At 41.1% G+C, this 24,130-nt stretch overlaps 1 protein-coding gene across 1 annotated transcript; it reads right to left on the bottom strand.

The window, feature by feature from the left end:
• Positions 1–333: 333 nt before the first annotated feature.
• slc40a1 (solute carrier family 40 member 1) lies at positions 334–23,555 on the bottom strand. The gene is made up of 8 exons (XM_088352465.1): positions 23,209–23,555; positions 23,052–23,119; positions 19,166–19,325; positions 16,225–16,340; positions 9,646–9,772; positions 9,283–9,531; positions 7,900–8,532; positions 334–7,267 (listed from the first exon to the last, which is right to left on the bottom strand). Exons 1-8 carry the CDS (start codon positions 23,240–23,242, stop codon positions 6,957–6,959), a joined length of 1,698 nt encoding a protein of 565 aa, XP_088208591.1. The 5' UTR covers positions 23,243–23,555; the 3' UTR covers positions 334–6,956.
• Positions 23,556–24,130: the final 575 nt, after the last annotated feature.

Here is a 24,130-nt window from a genome sequence, read left to right as displayed (position 1 = left end):
TTTTCAATGCCTAACTTTAAGACATTTCGATTAAACAAACTTGTTTTTGACAAAACGTTGGCATTTTTTCACTGCTTTCCAACCAGTCTTTGCAGAGTGGAACCTGCTAAGAAAATGTGAATTTCTGAGGGCATTATATCTTGTTTTATTGTGCCCACCCACCCAATTCCCTAGACATGGAAACAGTCATGTGACATCCAAATCTACTCTCCCAGACTGAAAATCTTAAGCCACTTGGGTCTTTTGAACAGGAACACAAAAAGAAATCCGCGACTGAAGGAATGTGCAAGGCAGACTGTAAAGTCGGGTTCATAAACTACTCTGGACAAGCCCTTGAACCGAAAGTCCTTTATTTTCGATGCCTCTTGCATTACAAACAGTTCCTTCGATTTAGATTCTATGGAGTGATTCAAAAAAACACAGAAAGTGGTTATCATGCACGAAAATCACAAAATATTGATACAAAATATTTTAAAAAGACATTTTTTTTACCCCAACAATTGTATACGTGGACCGAGATGATTGAAGAAAACAATTCCTGAAGACTTTTGTGAAAAAAATCTGGTTAAAATGACAAATTCACCACTAGGGGTCGTTGTAGCGACACACTACGGAAGCCCGAATGGTACAAAATTCCGAATCCAATTTCCATATTTTCTCTATTGAGCAAGGATGAATTTCAACCAGGGACCAGACGTAAAAGCCGAGTGAGCTAGAGACACTCGGAGCAGCTGAAAAGAGCCCAAAGGTGGAGTTGGTCAGAGCTGGTGTAAGTAGCTAACGTTAGCGACTAGCTAAGAAACCTAATCGCGAAAAACAGGAAAAAAATATATTTGTTAAACATCTGGGACCCTGAATCACAGAACTCAGTTGGCTAACTTTAGCAGCTAGCATGATTCGCTACTTAGAAAGCCCTTAAAAGTTGCCAGAGCTCACCAGAAATTGTGAAATTCAAGTGGTTTACGTTAGCGGCTAGCTCGATAAGCTACAAAAAAAAATTGCAATTAAATCTTGCCAAAGCAAGATCAGATTATGAAGCAGCTGGACCCACAATCATGGAATTCAAGCGGCTAACTTTAGCGCCTAGCAGGAGAAACTACTAAAAAGGCCTACATTTGTCAAATGTCAGGACACTGAATCACAGAAGTCAAGCGGCTAACTTTAGCGGCTAGCGCAAATAGCTACCAAAAAATTAAATCTAAAACAAACCAGAAATGATAAAGCAATTGGACTCTGAATCATTGAGTTCAAGCGGCTAACTTCAGCGGCTAGAGAAGGAAACAGTGGAAAACGTGTAAGATAACTGAATGACGGGACTCCACAACATTCACTGGCATGAGCGACTATGGAAGGAGAGTTACAGTAACGGACAGGGGCAGCTAGCAATAGCAAGTGGCTAACATGAGTGGCTAGAGAAGGAAAAAGTGTCAGATCACTGAATCGTGAGACTCGACAAGAGCAACTCGTGGCGAACCGTAGCCTGCAGTCGAGTGGCTAACATGAGTGGCTAAAGAAGGAGAAAGTGGAAGATCACTCGACAACAGCTAACAATAGCAACTGGTGGCGAACCGTAGCCTGAAGGCAAAGTGGCTAACACGAGTGGCTAGAGAAGGAAACAGTGGGGGAAAAGTGGAAGATCACTGAATCATGAGACTCGACAACAGCTAACGATAGCAACTAGTGGCGAACTGCAGCCAAGTGGGTAACATGAGTGGCTAGAGAAGGAAAAAGTGGAAGATCACTCGACAACAGCTAACAATAGCAACTGGTGGCGAACCATAGCCTGAAGGCCAAGTGGCTAACACGAGTGGCTAGAGAAGGAAACAGTGGGGAAAAAGTGGAAGATCACTGAATCATGAGACTCGACAACAGCTAACGATAGCAACTCGTGGCGTACTTCAGCAAAGTGGGTAACATGAGTGGCTAGAGAAGGAAAAAGTGGAAGATCATTCGACACCAGCAAACAATAGCAACTGGTGGCGAACCGTAGCCTGCAGCCAAGTAGCTATCATGAGTGGCTAGAGAAGGAAAAAGTGGAAGATAACCAAATCATGAGAATCAACAAGAGCAACTAGTGGCGAACCGTAGCCTGAAGGCCAAGTGGCTAACACGAGTGGCTAGAGAAGGAAACAGTGGGGGAAAAGTGGAAGATCACTGAATCACGATACGCAACGACAACTAACAATAGCAACTACTGCCAAACGGTAGCCTGCAGCAGCGTAGCTAACAGGAGTGGCTAGAGAAGGAAACAGTGGAAATATATATGATTCTCAAAGGACAAGACTTAGCAACTCTCTTATTTAAGGCTCAGCTTAAAGTAGCCGTCAAGTGCTAACCGCATTGTGCTGACAAGCTAGCATTGCAAAAGTCCTCATCCGGGCTTCCGTAGTTGTAAGATGGCTTATTATTTGAATAATTCATGTTTTATCGAAACAAACAAAGTATTTCCTCACCTCTACAATACACACTGTCGCTTTAAGGAGGCACAACAGACGCTACAACTGGAAACCCAACCTAACTTCTTTCTCGCAGGTGGTATACTTTATATTTTCCGACTCTTTCACCCGGAAACTGCAGTTCTCGCTAAAACCTCAAAATTTCGAGGTACAAATACCTCGTAACCCCCCCCCCCCCCCCGCTACTTTCTAGAAAAACTGCATTATTTCGCCAAGGTAAACACGACCTACATTCACTGAGCTCACGTGGACCGATATCCCCATGTATTTTTGGACTGCAAACCTTTGGACTTGAGAATTTTTTTTTACTTTTGCTCGGACTGACTTTTAGCTATCGCGTAAAGTGCTGAAGTCACGCCGGTCGGAGAGGCAAACGTACGCGGAAACTGCGGTAAAATGACGAGGTTTATTGCGAGATGGCGTGACTGCATAGCTTGGTTTCATTTTCGGAATATCTTCCTTTTGCCTGAATCCTGTCATAAAAGATCATTTGAGTATATAGGATTCAAAAAGAATCCCCGGTTGGGGCAATGTGACTCACTCCATGTTTATTTAAATTGTGTTTTTATGTATGTAGGGTTGGGTAGGGTTACTTTAACTGGATTACTTTTAATGACTTTTGGATGACTCCAATACCAAATATGCTCATAAAACACAAAATTAACTAAATAGGAATAAAATGATGACTCACAACACGTGGTAAGCTTTCTCTCCTGGCTTTGATCTCTTTGATCTCCGGCAAAACCAGGGTTGGGTAGGGTTACTTTAACTGGATTACTTTCAATCACTTTTGGATGACTCCAATACCAAATATGCTCATAAAAGACAAAATAAACTAAATATGAATCAAATGATGACTCGCAACACGTGGTAAGCTTTCTCTCCCGGCTTTGATCTCTGGCAAAACCAGGGTTGGGTAGGGTTACTTTAACTGGATTACTTTCAATGACCTTTGGATGACTCCAATACCAAATATGCTAATAAAAGACAAAAGAAACTAAATATGAATCAAATGATGACTCACAACACGCGGTAAGCTTTCTCTCCTGGCTTTGATCTCTTTGATCTCCGGCAAAACGAACATCAAATGCGACAGAAACAAAATGAAAATAAATCCAAACAGCTTGCCAACATCATTTTTGCCGTTCCATGTATTCCATTACTCCCCAAGCCTGCATAGAATTTATTAATTTTATTCATATTTAGTTTCTTTTGTCTTTTATTAGCATATTTGGTATTGGAGTAATCCAAAAGTAATTAAAGTAATCAAGTTAAAGTAACCCTACCCAACCCTGCCTGTATATATATATATATATATATATATATATATATATATTTATATATATATATATATATATATAAATAAATGAGGGCCAGCACGGTGGAGCAGTGGTTAGCGCATGTGGGCACAGTTTTGAGATTGAACCTTCCTGTGTGGATTTTGCATGTTCTCCCCGTGCTTGCGTGGGTTTCCTCCGGGCACTCCGGTTTCCTACCACATTCCAAAAACATGCATGTCAGGTTGATTGGCTGGTCCAAATTGTCCCTAGGTGAGCGATTGGATGGTTGTCTGTCTCTGTGTGTCGTCTGATTGGCTAGCAAGCGGGTTAGCAAGCTCCAGCACCCCCGCGGCCCTACTGAGGATAAGCGATGCAGATAATGAATGGATGAATGGATGGATATTTAAATGAATAAAATACTGCTGGATTTATGTATTTCACACAAGTCAAATTAAGCATATTTTAGAACTAAAGTGAAGTGTTTTTAATATTTAAATTAAATAATTTTTTTTTTACACTACCCGGTATTGGCTAGAGATGGAAACCGGAGAAAAAGTGGAAAATTCCCGACTAACTGGTCTGGCCAAAGGAAAGGAGAAGTTAAAGAAGAATGGAGAAAAAAAGACAAATGGGAGAAGAAAGAAGGCAAAGAACAAAAAGAAGAAGAACAGGAGAAGATAACGGAGATGGACAAGAAGAATCAGAAAAACAAAGAGTTGGGGACGGAGGTGAAAAGGAAGAAAGACAAGATGAGCTAATGGTTCTGGAATAAAATACTTTGCAATTACACAGTGATGTGAATGAAAAGAAAGAGAAGCAGGAAAAAGGAGGAAGTGACGCTATGGGCAAGTCATAGGGTTCAGCCAAATGCATTGCACAAGTGGCTAGAGATGGAAACCGGAGAAAAAGTGGAAAATTGAGGAACGTATAAAAACTACCATTACTTTTTACTCGCTAAAATGTTTCAGTACACGAAAAATTCTGTGTTCCCGAACGGATTATAATCCAGTACTGAGGTATCACTGTACTTTTCACGTCAAAAAACTAGTCCGGGTCGCTTTACTGCAATACCGCCATCAACCAGAAGATTTTTGTGCATGGAAACGGCAACAAAAGACTCAAAATTGGACTTTTTAAACAAATAATTGAGACCGAAATCAAGAAATCAGTCTGCAATGATTCCTAAAATCCTGCTGGAGGTCCAAAAACAATATTAAGAGTGTTATGGATCAGCAAAAAACCTTAGAACAGGGGTCGGGAACCCTTTTGACTCGAGGAGGCATAAAAAGCAAAATATTAGGTTTTTCCTCACTGTTAAATGTGAACCTGGAGTGCCACGTCCGATTTCGTGGTCACAATATGTAGAACCCATTTTGTAACAATGACAATAAAGGTATATTCTAATTAGGATTTCTTTCTTGGGTGGAAAGACCCTCGTCATATATTTTGAGACCAATTTCAACAAAACCGCAAAATCCGCGCACCAGACCAAAGCTTATTCTTCAGCACATTTTATTTCACTGAGTGACATCTCATCTCATCTCATTAGCCGTACCGCTTATCCTCATTAGGGTCGCGGGGGGCGGGGCTGGAGCCCATCCCAGCCATCTCCAGGCAGTGGGCAGGGGACACCCTGAACTGGTTGCCAGCCAATCGCAGGGCACACAGGGACAGACAACTCATTCGCTCATTCACACCTAGGGACAATTTGGACCGGTCAATTCACCTGAAATGCATATTTTTGGAACGTGGGAGGAAACCCACGCAAGCACGGGGAGAACATACAAACTCCGCACAGGAAGTCTGGAGCTGGATTTGAATATGATAATTAAATAAAATCGATGAAATAATAATACAAGAGCCCGTGTGCCAAATAAATACACCCCTTAAAATGTGTCTCCCTCCCGCAGTTATTTAAGAGTGTTAAGGCCCATTTTGACCGTCATTTTTCTCATAAATAATGGTTTCAAGGTGCAAGCAGAGTTAGTTTAGAAAAATGTCAAAAAATATTGCAAATGATAATCCCGACGTATTTACCCTGGGCGCAGACGGTGTAGGGCGAGAGACAGGCGGGGCTCCATCCCATCCCTAGCGCGAATCAAATTGCTCTGGGTGCTTTGCTAGAGCTTTTGTGTATTTGAAAATAGTTATGTGGCTTTTCATGATAAAGGGTTTCAATAATGAACATAGATGGTTTAATGAGATTCCATTTAAAGGATTCCTTAGCGATGTACAGCCAAAACGAGTTATTTGGGTGTAACATCTTGACTGTAAACTTGTTAAAAATCTGCCCTATATTCACTAAACGGTACCATCATCTGTCTGGTTCGGCTTTACTTGGGCTACAGTAGGATTTGCTCACGAAAATTTGGAACAACACGGAGAAAATTTGCATGGAATCGGTTTTGTATCCGAACCATATGTACTCATGAAAAGAGCCCTATATGGCTACAGAGCCATAGGTTCCCAACCCCTGCCTTGAAGAAGAGTTTAGCAGTCCTGTCAAACACTCTTGTCATTACAAGGTTTTATCAGTCCAATGGTTCTCTAATCCCCCGTCAATCCTCAAGTGGAACCGCACCCTTTTCTTTGATGTTCCGTTTGTCTTTCGTCTTTTGTCTATTGTGATGAGATGACCCAAACAGGAGGGTCTCGAGAAACCAGTTCCCTGATCTTCATTCTAGATGAGTTGCCAACCTTTCGGCTCCCGACTCGAAACTTGGATCGCAAGCTTTCATATTCAACCGGCTGCATAAGAAGATGATTGCAGAAGCTGGGAGTAGACTTGCATACTAGGCGATAGATATATTTGCTAAACTAGCTGGAAATCCCAAAATAGGTCCTGTGTGAAGGCAATTAGACCACGTGGCAAAGCCATTCCCCGCGGTCTGTCTCTACCTTCTTCTCCGACGAGCAGCAGAGAAACGGTCAATGTCAGATGGTGGCAGAAGCTTGGATAAAATCTTGGAGACCTGTAAACTCTGATATATATATAAATGTCGAGCTAGCTGGAAATCCCAAGTAAGTCCTGTGTAAAGGCATTCAGACCCCATTCGAAAGAGATTCCTTGCGGTCCGTCTCTACCTTCTACTACGGCAAGCAGCAGATGAACAGTCATTGTCACGATGGCAGAAGCTTGGATAAAAGCTGGAAGTATATATTTTCTGACTGTGTATACCAAGCAAGCTGGTGATCCCAAGGAAGTCCTTTGCGAAGACAATTAAACCACATTGGAAGGTGGTTCCTCGGTCTCTACCTTCTGCTCTGGCGAACAGCAGAGGAACAGTCGATGTCTGAGACTCTTGAAGGCAAAGTAAAAGTACATGACGTGGCCCATCGCCACGAATGACACAGAGATGATGACCAGCAAGCCGAAGGCCTCCGGGTTGGGAGCTAGGATCACCATGATGAAGTGAAGAAGGTCCAAGAGGTAGTTCATGGAATTCTGGACGCCGTTGATGATGCCACGCTCTGACTCGATCACGTTCTCCTGGATCAGTTGAGTCACCGTTAGGTCAAAGGACCAAAGGCCTGCCCGGGAGGGGGGAGAAGACAGGTCGAAGGTTAGTAAAAAGTCATTTTACGACGACGTGACGGAAATTGCATTGTTATTGGCGTCAAGGGTTGCTGATACACGGTGAAGTCACCAGGCATGGGTGTGAACTAAGTTTTCCAGCATGGGTGACAGTTCAACTCTCAAACACCCACGGATTTATAAACTTGATAAAGCTCTTGAAACTCCTGTCTGTTAACTAAGCCAGCTAACTAGTTTGACAAAGACGACATGGACACCTGGATTCCAAATCTCGGTTAAGCTCTCAAGTGGTGCCAAATTTTTGTCAGCTTTGGATTCACAATCTTGCACCAATTTGTTTGTACAGGAACCATCCAGACCTAGTGGTTTAAGTAAGTTATTTTAAACCGGAAAATAGAACCGCAGGCAAATCACGGTCCAGAGACCATCTCTCAGCTTTGTCTAGTTGGCAAAACTAAAAAATTAGATACCTAACAAAACTGATAGGAGAGAATTACAGCAGAAGTATTGCTTATACCTGACACAGCCTTTTTCTATATTTGTAAAAAATCGTTAAACGGTTTTGCACCCTTTGTATCAAAAACCATATAAATCGGACCACCCAGTGATTAGAACCTGTGCTACTCACCGACTCTCGCAGCGATGACGCCAGCAAACAGCAAACTGACGGATATGTAGGACTTCAGGCTCGGCAGCTCTCGGGTTGGCGCACTGGTGGTGCTCATATTACCCCCAATAATGAAGCTCAAGGGGTCCTCGGCCTGGGGCAGCTCCTTAGCTCCCACCAGGTGGGAGTACACGTCCTGAAACGGTGATACGCTGAGATCCAAAGGACTCCCGGGTGCGAAGACGGAGAAGACACACAGCATGAGGCAGGACAGCTGCGCCACGCCCGAGATGAAGCCGGTCCGGATCAGGCCGCACTTCTTTCGGACCCAGGTGAAGGCCACCGTGCCACATATCCCCGACACGGCTGAGGCGCCCATCAGGAGGCTGAGGACCGAGCCGTTGAGGCCCTGCGTGTAGGCGTAGCCGGTGGTGATGCAGTCGAATCCCAGGACGGTCATGTAAAGGAAGGCCAAAGACATGCCGGCGAAGAAGATGCTCTGGTTGTAGTACGCCGCCCAGCCAGCCTTGAGGGTGCGGAGGGGCTCAGTCACTTGGTAGCAGCAGCCGCGCTCTTTGGGGTCCTCGGTCTTGACGGCTGGCTCTTTCATCAGAGGTTGGGAGGACTCCTCGGGACTTTGGCTTCCCTCGGATTCTGCAAATTAGGGCAGAGCGTTACCATAGAATAGCCATAGATTGCATTATTTAGCGCTGTATTGAGGACTGTACAATGTTCTTCTTTCTGCTGTGGTGCACCCAGCCTACCACACAATGATCCCGTAACTGCAATTATTGTTGGACTTTGATCGAAAGGGTTGGTGCTCCAGTACTTCACAGACTCTCTACCCCACAAACCGAAGCCTTATCAGTTCGCCCACAGGGTACTGATGCCATTAACACTACACCTCATACTGAGACCCCTGGAGAGACGGTAGAGCTATGTCAAGATGCTCTTCCTTGACTTCTTCCTAACAGTGCTCAGGGAAAACAACCCGGGAGAGAAACCCCTGGTGTCCGAGAGAGGCACAGCAGAGAGCATTTTGGGATACGGCATCACAGTGTGGTATGCTATGTGCACGTTAGCAGACAGGAGAACCTTACAAAGAGTCTTCAACACACTCCAGAAAAAGATGGGCTGTTCTCTGCCTAGTCTGGAGGACTGTGTCCAAACAAACTAGTTTGCAGCATATAATTTAGATTTATGACTATATAGATTGAAAGGTAACAGTCATGGTTCTATCATTTCAAAGGTGGTACTGGTTCAAATCTTGAATTGTCTGAGGTTCCACTTTATTACTAACCCCTGTGTCAAGGGTAGGTTGGAGTCCATCCCATCCAACTTGAAGTTATTCAGTCTTTGATCAACCAAAATTGATTCAAATGACTCAAATTTGGTTATCCCTACCTTTCTGGGGGCTGAGTTGTTTGAGCTCCTGCTGGTTCTGCTCCTTCTGTCCGGCCTTCACCGCCAGCGCTGGCGTCTTCTGGTAGACCTTCCACAGTAGCATGTACTCCATCAACATGGAAAAAAGATTCCAGCCCGAGATGAAACCACAGCCGATGAAGTGTGAGCCGAAGGCCATGATCTGGCCCACCAGCATCGGGGCCAGTATGTTGGTCAGTTGGTCAATAATCCGTACCGTTGCGTTCATATCTGATCGAAGAGAGATTCTAGATCTTAGACATTGATGACAAGTCCCGACATCGGTGAAACCGAAAGCGAGGTCCAACGAGGACTAGTTGAAGGTTTTCGAGTGCGCTTACTTACCTGCCAGCTTGCTGCTGTCCTGACCTGCCACTACCACCACCCAGTCCCTCTGGATGGTGATGGACATGGCCGTACTAGCCAAGTTGGCCATGTTAGCAATACTAATCACTAGGATGTAGCAGGCGGTCTGGAAAACACAGAACCAAGCTCATCTGACCTTGACGGTACTTGAAACGTCCTTATCGCACATCGTTGTTCCCAATTGTAAGATCTTTAAGATTGCGTTCATGGTCTATTACAGTTCCTCGCCTAATGCTTAATAGTTTAGAAGCTTATGTTTATGACCCAAACTACAAATACTAACTTTAGTACGGTGGACATTGATGGCAATCGTTGTTGCCAGTGTCTCTGTAAAATAAAACCCGATTGAGGAGGATCATGATTTCGCTAGCCGTATTAGTAATACCATCTCATTGGTGGCTAGCTTAGTCACTAGCGTCACTTTAGCACAGACCTGGGCACTCCGGTCCTGCAGGGCTGTATGTTCTGCATGATTTTTGAGGTTTCTCTGATCCAATACAGGTGATTCCAATCACCAGTATCGTTAACGAGCACTTACTAGCTTGCTAACGAGGTTATAATTTGTATCACCTGAGTTAAAGAAGAGCAAACTTCAAAATCTGGCAGGATGTATGGCCTTCCAGGACCGGAGTGCCCAGGTCAGCTTTAGCAGGTCATTCTGAAAATTTTGCAGATATTTTCAGTCTCACTGTCACAAACTACTAATGATAATGTTAACATTGTGGACATGGATGCTAGCCGCTAAGGCTACTCTCTTTGGGAAGATACTGATGTTAAACAATGCACATTTTGATTAAAAAAATATACATAATTCAATTCAACTCTGTCCAGAAAGTATACAGGAAAAAGACTTTGTTTCCACCCAATTTTGTTTACTCAACATAACAAACCGGAACAACTGCTGCTGTCTGCTGTCTGCTGTCTGGTCAGAATAGCAACAACAAAATACGTCAACAGGCCTGGCCACATTTCAACACGTCTCCTATGACCTCGTAGAACCTGTTGACTTAAGTGTCCCCTCACGGAGACCCTCAGGACTTACCCAACATGTGTAAACACGTTTTGTTCTGTCCCTTTGCTTATGAAAACCAATTACCGTAAATTCTGGACTATAAGCCGCTACTTTTTTCCCCAAACTTTCAACCCTGCGGCTTATTCAGTGACGCGGCCAATTTATGTAATTTCTCTAACGCCCGCCAGCGGCCCTCGAGTACAAAAGGTAAGATTTAGACCGGTGGAATATAAGCGCAGAGGAAGACTGCAACTTCTTGGCTTGTGCATTAATTAAGTTAGCGTAAACAAATGAGTAAATTTTGTGCAGGTTTGGTGAGTAACGGAACACCTGGAACGATAAAAATGATGTTGGCAAGCTGTTTTTTTTCTGTCGCATTTTATGTTAGTTTTGCCGGAGATCAAAGCCAGGAGAGAAAGCTTACCACGTGTTGTGAGTCGTCATTTTATTCATATTTAGTTTCTTTTGTCTTGTATGAGCATATTTGGTATTGGAGTCATCCAAAAGTCATTGAAAGTAATCCAGTTAAAGTAACCCTACCCAACTCTGCCGCTAGCTACACAATATTGGTTTAACTAGTCTTTGCTAACGGTGTTCAATAGTATAGCTGTTTTTCTTGTTGTCTAAAGTTTACTGGTTTCGTCCACTTCTTTTATACCATCAAGTAAACATGGTTATAACTAAACCCAACCTCATTCTTTTACGCTCAAATGAAAGTGGTTTTAGCTAACCGTGACGCTAAATACGCTAAATGCGGTAATAGTCAACTATTCCATGGCAGAGTCCGTTGGCCGCATTTCAGAGACTCTCATATATACCCAAGTCAGTTTATCAGTTAGCGTTTAGCAACAGCTAACCGGGTCATGCACCGAAAGTGTAAAAAACATGGCGTGTTCGGACAAAAAGTTCGTTGTTGGTAGTTATGAGTCGATAACTTCCTTAAAACATGCACGCTTCCATCTCCCTATTGACATGAGTGTAATTCCTTACTTTCCGGTATCAAATCCCAATATCATTTGCATTTAAATGTAATTTGTATTTGATCATACAAAATCCCTTATAGTCCAATGTATGAAATCCTTCACTCTGAACACGGAAGTTGGACTTCCGTGGCGAGCGATGGCGGTGTTGGGAAAGGAAAAAAACAGGTCAGTACCCGGGATAGGAGAGCAAAAACGTGATCGTATCGGAAACAAGTCGAAAGCCAGGAGAGGAGAGTAATTGTGTCATTGTAATCCTGTGCAGTCCTTTGAGACATTTTTGTGATTAAGGGCGTCATAAATAAATTTGACTTAACTTGACTAGACATGGTCGAGATCCAAAACGGATCGTTATCCGGGGCGGGAGAACAGACGTGGTCTAGCTCAACACAGATCGTAACGGGAGACGAACAGGAGCAAAAAACAGGACAAGCGAAAAAGGGCCTGCCGTGTAAAAACAGAGATTCGCAGACGGACTGACAAAATGGCACTGACAGGGAGCCAATTTGTCAACAAGCTGTAGCTGGCGCCACACGGGCGGGGCCAATTGGGCGCCATGGCAACCGTGACACAGAGACTACTTTTTGATGAATCATTGTTATCCCGGACGTCATGTGGAGATCACTAGCTGTTAGCATGTAGCAACAGACGGAGGAGTGTCAAACCATTCATGTCTATCAGTTCGGAATTGTTAGTTATAAGTCTGTAACTTTATTAATACACTCGAAAAAATATGGTTAGAGTAAACTTCAACTTCATTTATGGTCATGTCAAGTCAAGTCAAGTCAAATTTATTTATATAGCCCTTAATCACAAAAATGTCTCAAAGGACTGCAAGTTAATAAGTTAGTTAATAAGTAGTTCTGTTCAGCTATTCCACGGCAGAGTCCATTGACCACTTTTCAAAGACTCTTGTACAAAACACGGACGTCACGTGAAAATCGATATCAGTTTATCACTTAGCGCTAACAACGGCTAACCGGGTCACACAGTGGAGGCACATAAAACTTAACATGTTCGTATAATAAGTTTGTTACTGGTATTTATGAGTCAGCAACTTCATTAAAACTCAAAGAGACGGGGTGCTGACACATCCTTTTATCTCCTCTTATTTAGATGCGTGTAATTCCTTGCTCTCTGGTCTAAAATCTCCAAACAAATGTGCTTACAGGACAAGCCTGAGTTTCTTTATACGTAGCAATAAACGTGGTTATAGTCAACTATTCCAGGGCAGAGTCCATTGAACACTTTTTAAATAGTTTCGGATTTAACGAAGGCATCGTGTGGAAATTGATCAGTTAGCACGTAGCAACGGCTAACCGCACTGGCGGTGCGTACAACTTCTCATGTCCTTACGATAAGTTCGATAATCGGAGTTATAAGTGAGTTCAAACATAAGACACGGAGGTGCCGACGCATGCTTTATCCCTTCTCGTTTCGATGAGTGTAATTCCTTGCTCTCCGGTCTAAAATCTTAAATAATGTGGTTATAATCAACCGTGACTTCATTTATAAGCGCGAAAAATGTGTTTGAAGTCAACTTGTCACGAGACCAGACCAGATCTGAGGCAGGAGGCAAGAAGGATGAACTTAATTGCGTAACGACCAGTTACTTTTATTTAGCAAAATAAAAGTTGTCCAACACTCAGGGACAAAACAAAACAAAAACAGGCTTACAGGGAAACAGGAACTCAGACTAGGAAAACTCACAAAACAGGCTTTTACTCAGAACGGGCGAACACAGGTTTCCTCAAGTCAAACAGAACAGATTAATGCAGAACAGAAAACGCAATGAACCAGCCACCGGCAATACCCAAAACCCCCCTAAAGAAGCACACACGCAAATTAGGCGATCTGCTACAGCCAATGCCACGGCGACCATGCTGGACATGACACAACTGGTCCACGGCAAAGTCCATCGACCACCTTTTAAAGACTCTCGTATAAAACATGTACGTCACGTGAAAATCTATAGCGGTTTATCAGTTAGCTCGTAGCAACGGCTAACTGATAAACCGCCATAGATCATCTAAAATCTTAAATAATGTGGTTATAATCAACCCTGACTTCATTTATAAGCACAAAAAATGTCTTCAAAGTCAACTGTTCCACGGCAAAGTCCATCGACCACCTTTCAAAGACTCTCATATAAAACACGTACGTCACGTGAAAATCTATAGCGGTTTATCAGTTAGCTCGTAGCAACAGCTAACTGGGTCATGGACAGGACGTGCATTAAACGTCTCATGTCCTTACAATCAGTTCTATTCTTGGAGTTATGAGTCAGTTTAAACATAAAACACAACATTTCTTGTTGAGATCAGTGAAATTCCTTGCTCTCTGGTCCCAAATGATAAATGTGGTTACAATCAACTGTGATTTCCTTTATACCAGGGATCTTTACCATGGTGCCCGCGGGCACCAGGGTGACCCCTAAGGACAGTGTATACTAGGCAAGCCTTTTTCGACCCTGACTCCCACCTTTCCCGTTTTTGCTCCCGTCTGTCTCCGGCCTGTTTTGATCCTGACCACGTCTGCTCTCCCGTCCCAGCTTACGACCTCTTTTTGTCCCCGACTACGTCTACTCTTCCGTTCTGGCTTGCGACTCGTTTCCGACCACGCTTTGCTCTCCCAGTCTTGGCTACCGACCAGTTTTTCCATCCCTGACACCGCCATCGCTCGCTACTTCCATGTTCGGGTCACAGTCCAAATCCGAGAGCGACTTGCTTCCCGCGTCCAGCGAAAACCAGATAATGGGCGCAACCCTTCCTCTTTCTTTCAATAAAACTTGTGATAAACGTCACAATTGGGTTCTGTTTCCGTTCTGGTCCTGACAGTTACTGAAAAAAATAACACTGAATTTTTTTTGCTAGTTACCAACAGTGTTGGGCGTGTTACTTTTAAAAAGTAATTAGTAATAGTAACTCACTACTTCTTCTGAAAAAGGAACTGAGTTAGTAACTGAGTTACTCTATCGTAAAAGTAACAACTCACAAGCGAAAGTAACTACAGCAGTGTTACGTTAATCCCAACACTGCTTATCAAGCGAAATTTTGGCCTCCTTTCTAGCTAGCAACCTAGCTTCGATTTAACCTTTCTGTCTGGCTTTTTTGGATGGATTTTAACGCTTTTAGCTAGCTATTGAGCTCCCTTTTAGTTTTTTACCTATTTCTAGCTAACTATCAAGAGATCCCTTTCTAGTTATTTAATTTGAAGCTGTTATTTTACAAATGCATATCAAAGTATTTGCTGTTTGCGTTAATTAGTAACAAAAACTAGCTTTCAGCTTGAAAAACGTTTGAGACTCCTGCTTCTTATATATACATGGTTATATAATCCAAAAGTACCGTATTTTCCGCACTATAAGGCGCACCTAAAAGTCTTAATTTTTTTCAAATGCTGACCATGCGCCTTATAATACAGTGCGCCTTATATATGGATCAATATTAAGTCGCAAAGTCTTGCAACTAATGCTAGCAGCCGCCGACTAGATTTTTCCCCGAAGGCGAAGTCGTCCGCGGTGTATGCTGGGATTTATATACCGGCGTTTCTTTGGCTAACCAATGTGTCAATCATCATTTGAATCGATCAGTATTGGCTAAAATTATTCGGAGTTAAAGGGGGCGGATCCTTTTTATCATTTACAGGCTCGCATAGGCTAAAGGGGCAAAACAAACCCTGCAATTGGCCGAAAAAGATGTGTCAATCATCAGTTGAATCGATCACTATTGGCTAAAGCGATTCGGAGGTAAAGGGGGCGGATCCTTTTTATCATTTACAGGCTTGCATAGGCTAAAGGGACAAAACAAAGCCTGCGATTGGCCGAAAAAGATGAATGTGAATAGCATGTTGGGTAGAACTACGGCATAGAGTAAACAGTATTTTACTATTCTGTACTGTATTTGTAAATATTTTACTCTCCTGGATTTACTACACTCACGGATATAAGAGGACCATGGTTGCACATTATTATTGAACGCAACGACTTCGGTGAGCTACTCCGGCTATATATTTTCCCAAAATCTTGTTTCAGAGTGATATCGATGTTTCTGTGATGGGTCTTTTTTTTAACTTAAACTCAATTCCAAGTGTTTATTGTCATATGCACAGTAAAGTTGCGAGCGAAAAAGAAAATAGAAACTAAGGAATGATTGGCATTTCTTGAATCCCAAGACTTTAACCTTCCGAATGATATTTGGAACGATGCATTTGAGTGACATCGTACGGACACTGTTTCTGTGTATGTCTGAGACACGTATTTGCTTCTTTGCAAGCCTCCGGAATGTTAAGGGGGTAATAAGTTGGACTGAATCATCTGACTGTTTTGTCCACATTCCCATTGTAGCGCCTTATAATCCGGTGCGCCCTATAGTGCGGAAAATATGGTAATTGAAAGTAATCAAGTTAAAGTAACCCTACCCAACCCTGGTTATAGTCAACTATTCGACAGCAGAGCCCGTCGAAGACTTATCAGACTCTGATAAATAACACGGACGTTACGTAGAAATCCATATCAGTTAGCACGTAGCGACGGCCGAAGGCTAAAGTTCAAGCTAAAAACCTTACCAGCAGCCATCCGTCGTAGACCTCAGTGAGCTGTTCTTTGAATCGGAAAACCAACATCAGGAGGATCCCGCATAGCATGACGCAGCTATTCTGGACGATCAGAGACATCTGGGCCACTGCGGTGCACCAAAACATAATGTGAATGAATGAATGAATGAATGAATGAATGAAAACTTTATTTATAACAATAGCAACAATAACACAAAGTTAACCATAGTTCTAGACCAGGGGTGTCAAACTCATTTGAACTCGGCGGGCCACACGATAGAACAAACATTCTGTCGGGGGCCGGACTAGTAGATTAAAGAGAAAGAAAAAGAGAGATAAAGACATAAGAGAAAGAGGGAGGGAAAAAGAGAGAGGGCGGGAGTGTGAGAAACAAAAGAGGTAAAAAGTCGTGAGAGAGGGGGAAAAGAAAGGGAGAGGAAGAAAAAAAATCCAAAGAGAAAAAGAGACAGAAGGAGAGAAAAGAGAAAAGAAAGCGTGATGGGTAGTAAGAGAGAAAGAGAAGAGAGAAAAGGAAAAAAGAAAGTTAGAGCAAAGGTAGTTAAAAAAACACAGAGAGAGAAAAGGACAAAGAGCAACAAAGGAAGAGAAAAAGAGAGACACAGAGAGTGAAAGAGACAGAGACAGAGAGTGGGAGAAAAGTGGTGGAAAAGAGAGAGAGAGAGAGAGAGAGAGGGAGAGAAATAAATACAAATACAGTGTCTTTGTTCGAGGCACCTAGCTTTGGCAACATCAAGTTGACATATTTCAACTTGCAGCTCGTTTTTCTCTTGCGCTTCTCTGAGTGTTGTGTCGCGGGCCGGATTCAATCCCTCAGCGGGCCTGATATGGCCCGTGGGCCGCCTGTTTGACACCCGTGTTCTAGACGCACTATTCCCAATCTCTCGAATCACTCATACCCGATTTTCTTCATTTCTGTATTCCGCCAGTAATGTTTTTTATATTTAAATTTGAAGACGTGAATAGTTGGACATTGTTTGATCTGGTCTTGTAAATCGTTCCAAAGTTTGACTCCACACACAGACACACACATCCTTTTCCTGGTGGTTCTCACCTTTGGGATTATGAATTCACGACAGCCCCTTAAATTATAATTTCCCTCTTTCCGAATGAATAATTTATGGATGTTTTTTGGCACTATGTTTTTGTTGACCTTCAATAGCAGTTGTGCAGTGAAAATTTTTACTAAAACATATCATTTTAATCATTTGGACTGCAGGAATAAAATACGAGTATGATCTTGATATCCTACCCTGTGTATGGTTCTAATTGCACGATTTTGGAGAATAAAAAGGGGCTGGAGTCAACTTTTGGAATGATTGCCCCAGACTTCTGCACAATATGTTAAGTATGGCAGAACTAGAGAACAATATCATAAATACAATGCATTATAGTTTAAAAGGAATTTGGCTTTATCAATTATTTAAATGCTTTTAGATACTTTAGTTTGTATGTGTCTGATGTGTGTTTTCCAGCTTAATTTATTGTCTATTATGACCCCTAAATCATAATTTCTGATACAGTGTCTATTACAGCACCATCTATTTTTACTTCTAAATCTTGATTTACCTTGCGATTCCCAAAGAATATTACTTTGGGTTTATTTAAAAGAATTTATTTATATCCATCCATACTTTTATGTTAATTAAGTCACGATGAATGCAGGTTACCAAATCAATATAGATATCGTTTGAATAGAAAAAGTTAGGGTTGTCTGCAAATATTACTATTTTCAATAGTTTTGAAACATGAAAGATATCGTTAATATACAGGGTTGGGTAGGGTTACTTTAAGTGGATTACTTTCAATGACTTTTGGATTACTCCAATACCAAATATGCTAATAAAAGACAAAAGAAACTAAATATGAATAAAATGACTCCATTTTGTGCAGGCTTGGGGAGTAACGGAATACATGGAACGGCAAAATGCTGTTTGGATTTATTTTCATTTTGTTTCTGTCGCATTTGATGTTCGTTTTGCCGGAGATCAAAGAGATCAAAGCCAGGAGAGAAAGCTTACCACGTGTTGTGAGTCATCATTTGATTTATATTTAGTTTCTTTTGTCTTTTAACAGCATATTTGGTATTGGAGTCATCCAACAGTCATTGAAAGTAATCCAGTTAAAGTAACCCTACCCAACCCTGCTATCTATCTATCTATCTATCTATCTATCTATCTATCTTGTCATGGCCAGCATGGTCGCCGTAACGACCGTCTGGCCCCGCCCCCTGGGCACCAGCTAAAGCAGATCAGCTAATTTGGGTGTGTGCTACTTAAGGGTGGGTTGTGGGTTTTGCGGGTGCTGGCTCATTGCATTTTCTGCTTGCATCTCCCGTTCTGTTTTGCTCTGTCCTGTTTTGTTTGAGTCGGAAGAAACCTGTGTTTGCACGTTTGTTTGTTAAAGCCTGTTTTTCTGTCTTGTCCCTGAGTTTTGGACGACTTTTATTTTGGTAAATAAAAGTTTTGATCGTCAACGCAATTGAGTTCTCCCTTCCTGCCTCCTGCCTCCGTTCTGGTCCGGTCCCCTCGTGACATATCTATCTATCTATCTATCTATCTATCTATCTATCTATCACTTTATCTATCTATCTGGGTTGGGTAGGGTTACTTTAACTTGATTACTTTCATTACTTTTGGATTACTCCAATACCAAATATACTCATAAAAGACAAAAGAAACTAAATATGAATCAAATGACTCAATTTTGTGCAGGCTTGGGGAGTAACGGAATACATGGAACGGCAAAAATGATGTTGGCAAGCCGTTTGGATTTATTTTCATTTTGTTTCTGTTGCATTTTATGTTCGTTTTGCCGGAGATCAAAGCCAGGAGCGAAAGCTTACCACGTGTTGGGAGTCATCATTTGATTCATGTATAGTTTCTTTTGTCTTGTATTAGTGATTGTTAGCCAAGTGGAAGATCCAAAATCCCACCTTTGAGTCTGGGATTGCGGTCCACCCAGTCGCCGATGATGGCACCCAGTAGGAGGACGGAACCGGCGACCACCAGCCCGTAAACGGCCGTCAGGAGCAGGCTGTTGCTGTACAGTTCTACCAGGAAGACTGCTACCGCAAAGTTCCACATACGGTCGCCCTGAAAGTGGAACAGAATCATGCTTTACTTCACAGGTGTCAAACAGGCGGCCCGCGGGCCAGATCAAGCCCGCTAAGCGATTGAATCCAGCCCGCGACACAACACTCAGAGAAGCGCAAGAGAAAAACAAGCTGCAGGTTGAAAAATGTCAACTTGATGTTGCCAAAGCCAGCTACCTCGAACAAAGACACTGTACTTGTATTTATTTCTCTCTCTCTTTCTTTTCCACCCCTTTTTCCCACTCTGTCTCTGTCTCTTTCACTCTCTGTGTCTCTCTTTTTCTCTTCCTTTGTTGCTCTTTGTCTCTTTCTCTCTCTCTCTCTGTCTTTTTAATTTGTTTTGCTCTAACTTCCTTTTTTCCTTTTCTCTCTTTTCTCTTCCTACCCTTCGCGCTTTCTTTTCTCTTTTCTCTCCTTCTGTCTTTCTATCTCTCTTTGGATTTCTTTCTTCCTCTCCCTTTCTTTACCCCTCTCTCCCGACTTCTCTTTTTATCTCTTTTCTTTCTCACGCTCTCTCCCTCTCTCTTTTTCTTTGTCCCGCCCTCTCTCTTATTTTCCCTACCTCTTTCTCTTATTTCTTTATCTCTCTTTTTCTTTCTTTTTAATCTACTAGTCAGGGCCCCCGACAGAATGTTTCACCCCTGCTTTACTTGGATATTTTGCAGAAAAAGCTATAGATACAATTTTCAGGGTTCCCGCCGATTCTTGAAAAGTCTTAAAAGACATTGAGTGCATTGTTCTATCATGATTGCTGATTCAGGACAACTGTGATTGCCCAATTGGCGCCAATAGCCCTGAGAGCTGATTGGTTCAGAGACTCTTTTTAAACCCCCGGCTTCTAAGAGGAAGCTGTCAGACCGTTTGCGAACCTATGCTCCCAGCTAGGCAAGCTCCTTCTGACATTTTCCTGCCCGGTTTTCTCCTGCCTGATACCTGTTGCCGACCTGTTTCTGGACCCGTTTCTGCCCTGCTCTTGCGTCCCGGCCATCGACCTGTTTTGCCCTGCTTCCTGCCTGATACCTGTTGCCGACCTCCTTTCTGAACTTGATACCGCCCTTGCTCTCCCGTCCTGGCTATTGACCAGTATCCCTGCTGCCTACGACTACCCCTGCCCGAGACAGAAGTGCCACTCCAGCCACCTTCTACCCGTGTCCATCGATCATCGGATCGCGGAACCAAGCACTGCTCTCTCTCCCTTTCTCAATAAAACTAAGTAAACGAACGCTACCGGGTCCTGTCTCCGTTTCTGGCTTGTGACACATTCTAAAAATAAGGCCTTCATTTGAATTACAATGCCTTAAATTCAAGTTTCAAAACACATGAATATTATTTACATCTGAACTAAAAAGATTTAGTAACATTTATAAATTGTCCTTTTTAATAATTCATCGGTTTACTTTAGTGGCAAGATGGCGTGACCACAATAACGGAACTATCAAAACGGTGATGTGGTTTCAGTCGGGCCTTTTAGAGCCGACGCACTTCTCTCTGCTTAGCGTCGTCTGCACCGAAGGCAAATCTGTGAATATCCTCCTTTGCAGTTTTTTGTGACATTATTACAAAATTACTCTGCTTGCACCTAGTTTCAAAACCATTATTTATGAAAAAAATGAAAGTCATAATGAGCCTCAACGAAAATATATATCTTTTTTTTAAATGAGCTTAGAATTTAAAATCACTTGGAGAATAGAGAAAGCTCCCGAACCTGGGGATTTCTTCTTGGCTCTTGGGATCACTACAGAAATATTATCCCAGAATTAAAACAAAAACATGACTACAGAAATACCGAAGAAATATGACAAAAACAATAAGGGGAATATAACAAAAAAACACAAAACTATTTCTCAAATACTGCTTTGGAAATACATCAAAAAATACGTCTACAGAAATACTACAAAATATCACTGCATAATACTATAATTCAAAAAACTCCCAGAAAAATATGACTACAGAAGTATTAAAACAGAAATACAGAAAAAATACAACTAGAGCGATACTACAAAAATTCTACTATGGGAATACGACACAAATACTACTAAAATAACACCAAAGATATAATAAAGATGTACATCAAATATTCGACAATAGAAATACTACAAAATACAACAGAAATAGTCCAAAAACACGAAAGAATAATAGTAGAGTATTACCACAAAAACACCAAAATCATTAAAGTACTGTAATACTACAAAGAATACTAGACATACAACAAAAAATATACTATCACAATACAACAAAAATAATACAGAAATACTAAGAATTTACTACTATGGAAAAAAGGATCTTTCGGCTTCTAAAAGCTTGGTGGCCCCTTTTCTATTCAATTATTTCTTCGAGGGAAGCAGTTTTTGTATCACTGAAACACTGAAAAAGTACCCTAAGAAATAAAAAAATGTAATACAGGTATTATAATCGTAAAAATTCAATATTTCAATAATTTAATGGGGCGGCAGTGGCTCAGGAGGTAAGGTGCTCGTCTGGGGATCAAGAGATCGCAATTCGAATCCCGGCTCGTCCGTGTTACATGTCGAAGTGTCCTTGGGTAAGACACTGAACCCCTAATGCCCCCAATAAGCAGGTTAGCGCCTTACATGGCTGCACGGCCGCTATTGGGAAATGTGAAGCACACTGTAAAGTGCTTTGGGAAGTCTTGACTTGAAAAGCGCTATATAAATGCAAATCAATAAAATATTATATAATTTTTGAATTTAAAGATATATTTTCAAAAATTAAGATAATTTATTGAATGTGTAAGGTGAAAAAAATGTCCCCTTTTTTAGGAGAATGAAAAAAAACAGGATATTTGAAAATTGATTTAGATTCTGGCCCATTACAACTGTTTCTAAAAAAAATACACCCTGGTAATAACATAGTAACAACATACTATTTTTTTGTGGAAAAAAACAAAACTATTAAAATTGTACAAATAAGTGTTTATACTAAGATATGATTATTATTTTACATATACATTTATTTAGCAGTAGTATATAGATCTCTATGTTTAAGACGAAAATTGGTTTGATTAAGAAATAAGTGGAAATTGAATACGTCCCAGAACGGATTATTGACTTTACCATGATTTCTTAAAGGAAAAATGATTTCGCATTCCGACCAATTGAGACCTCGTATACTTAGATATTAATATCATTTTTAATACATTTATTTAGCAGTAGTATATAGATCTCTATGTTTAAGACGAAATTGGTTTGATTAAGAAATAAGTGGAAATTAAAAACGTACCAGAACGGATTATTGACTTTACCATGATTTCTTAAAGGAAAAATGATTTCGCATTCCGACCAATTCAGACCTCGTATACTTAGATATTAATATCATTTTTAATACATTTATTTAGCAGTAGTATATAGATCTCTATGTTTAAGACGAAATTGGTTTGATTAAGAAATAAGTGGAAATTGAATACGTCCCAGAACGGATTATTGACTTTACCATGATTTCTTAAAGGAAAAATGATTTCACATTCCAACCAATTGAGACCTCGTATACTTAGATATTAATATCATTTTTAATACATTTATTTAGCAGTAGTATATAGATCTCTATGTTTAAGACGAAATTGGTTTGATTAAGAAATAAGTGGAAATTAAAAACGTACCAGAACGGATTATTGACTTTACCATGATTTCTTAAAGGAAAAATGATTTCGCATTCCGACCAATTCAGACCTCGTAGTTAACCCTCGTGAAATGTTAATGTTTTTACTCACCCATGTTGAAAGTGCATGTCCCAAATAGATTAAAAATTTGGCCGAGGTAAAGAAATCGTGAACATTTTCTGCAAAAGGGGGGCAGGGAAAGAAAGAAAATAGTGAGATACATAAGGCCGAGAGAAAAACAATCGCTCCAATGTAATAAGCAACTTACCACAGCAAGTCTTCTTTGTTGGGGGATTTTCCATTTTGCAAGTAAAAATAGGAAGATTATTATTGTTAATAATAATTTTTGTGGTCCTTTTTTCTTGTTCTGACGTTTGCAAGCTCTGCAACAATGACGCCCCCAACCCTAAAAAAGAAGCAAAATAACAAGGCAAAGAGCGTCGTTTTCCCTCGTTGTCCTCCTCTCCAAACTTAGCCAACACTGTAGCTGAAGTCGGAGAGAAAAGCTGAAGTTTAGGGGGCGATCAAGGAAAAGAAACCCCGAAATTTGTTGTCGTTTTTTTGTGTTGTGGTCCAAAAAAACGTCACTGTGCTATAAGCGCCTCTCTTACTCGGCTGGTGTGTTTATGTCCGCCTCGGATTTAAGAGGACTCAAACGCGAGGGCCCGCCCCCTTTTGCTGGGGTCTGTGTCACGTGACGCTTTCGTCTGCAGCTCACGTGATATTACCGTGACGGTGCTGTTCTTGAAATGAGAGTTTCTAAAAAAATTTTAATTATTTGAATGAATTGTTTTTATTACTTTTCCATGGAGGGTTCAAAAATGCACTTCTTACTTATAATTCACTCAATGCAGTTTATATACAATTTCAAGTTCCTGTTTTTTTTTCTACCATTTTAAATAACAACAGTTGTTTTTCAAAATAAAAGCTATGTTTATAGTTTTATCGTTAACTTTTATTGATAGTCATTTGAAACATCTAATCTATCAATCTGTTGTTATTTATTTTGTTGTATTTATCGTATTTTACTTTGTATTTATTATTTGTATTTATTTGCATTATTATTTGTATTTTTTTATTTTGAAAAAATATTAGAAATAATGTTTGTAAGACTCTGTATTCTTTAAAAATGAGATGTTTTCAAAGGTTCATATTTTAAAAATATTTATGTTGTATTATTGTCACGAGAC

The sequence above is a fragment of the Urocampus carinirostris genome, chromosome 14 (genome assembly GCF_059441175.1).
Source record: "Urocampus carinirostris isolate Australia breed hairy pipefish chromosome 14, RoL_Ucar_1.0, whole genome shotgun sequence".
NCBI classification, from domain to species: domain Eukaryota; kingdom Metazoa; phylum Chordata; class Actinopteri; order Syngnathiformes; family Syngnathidae; genus Urocampus; species Urocampus carinirostris.
The sequence above is the reverse complement of the archived record's forward strand: the minus strand, read 5'-3'. Positions and strand labels throughout refer to the sequence as shown.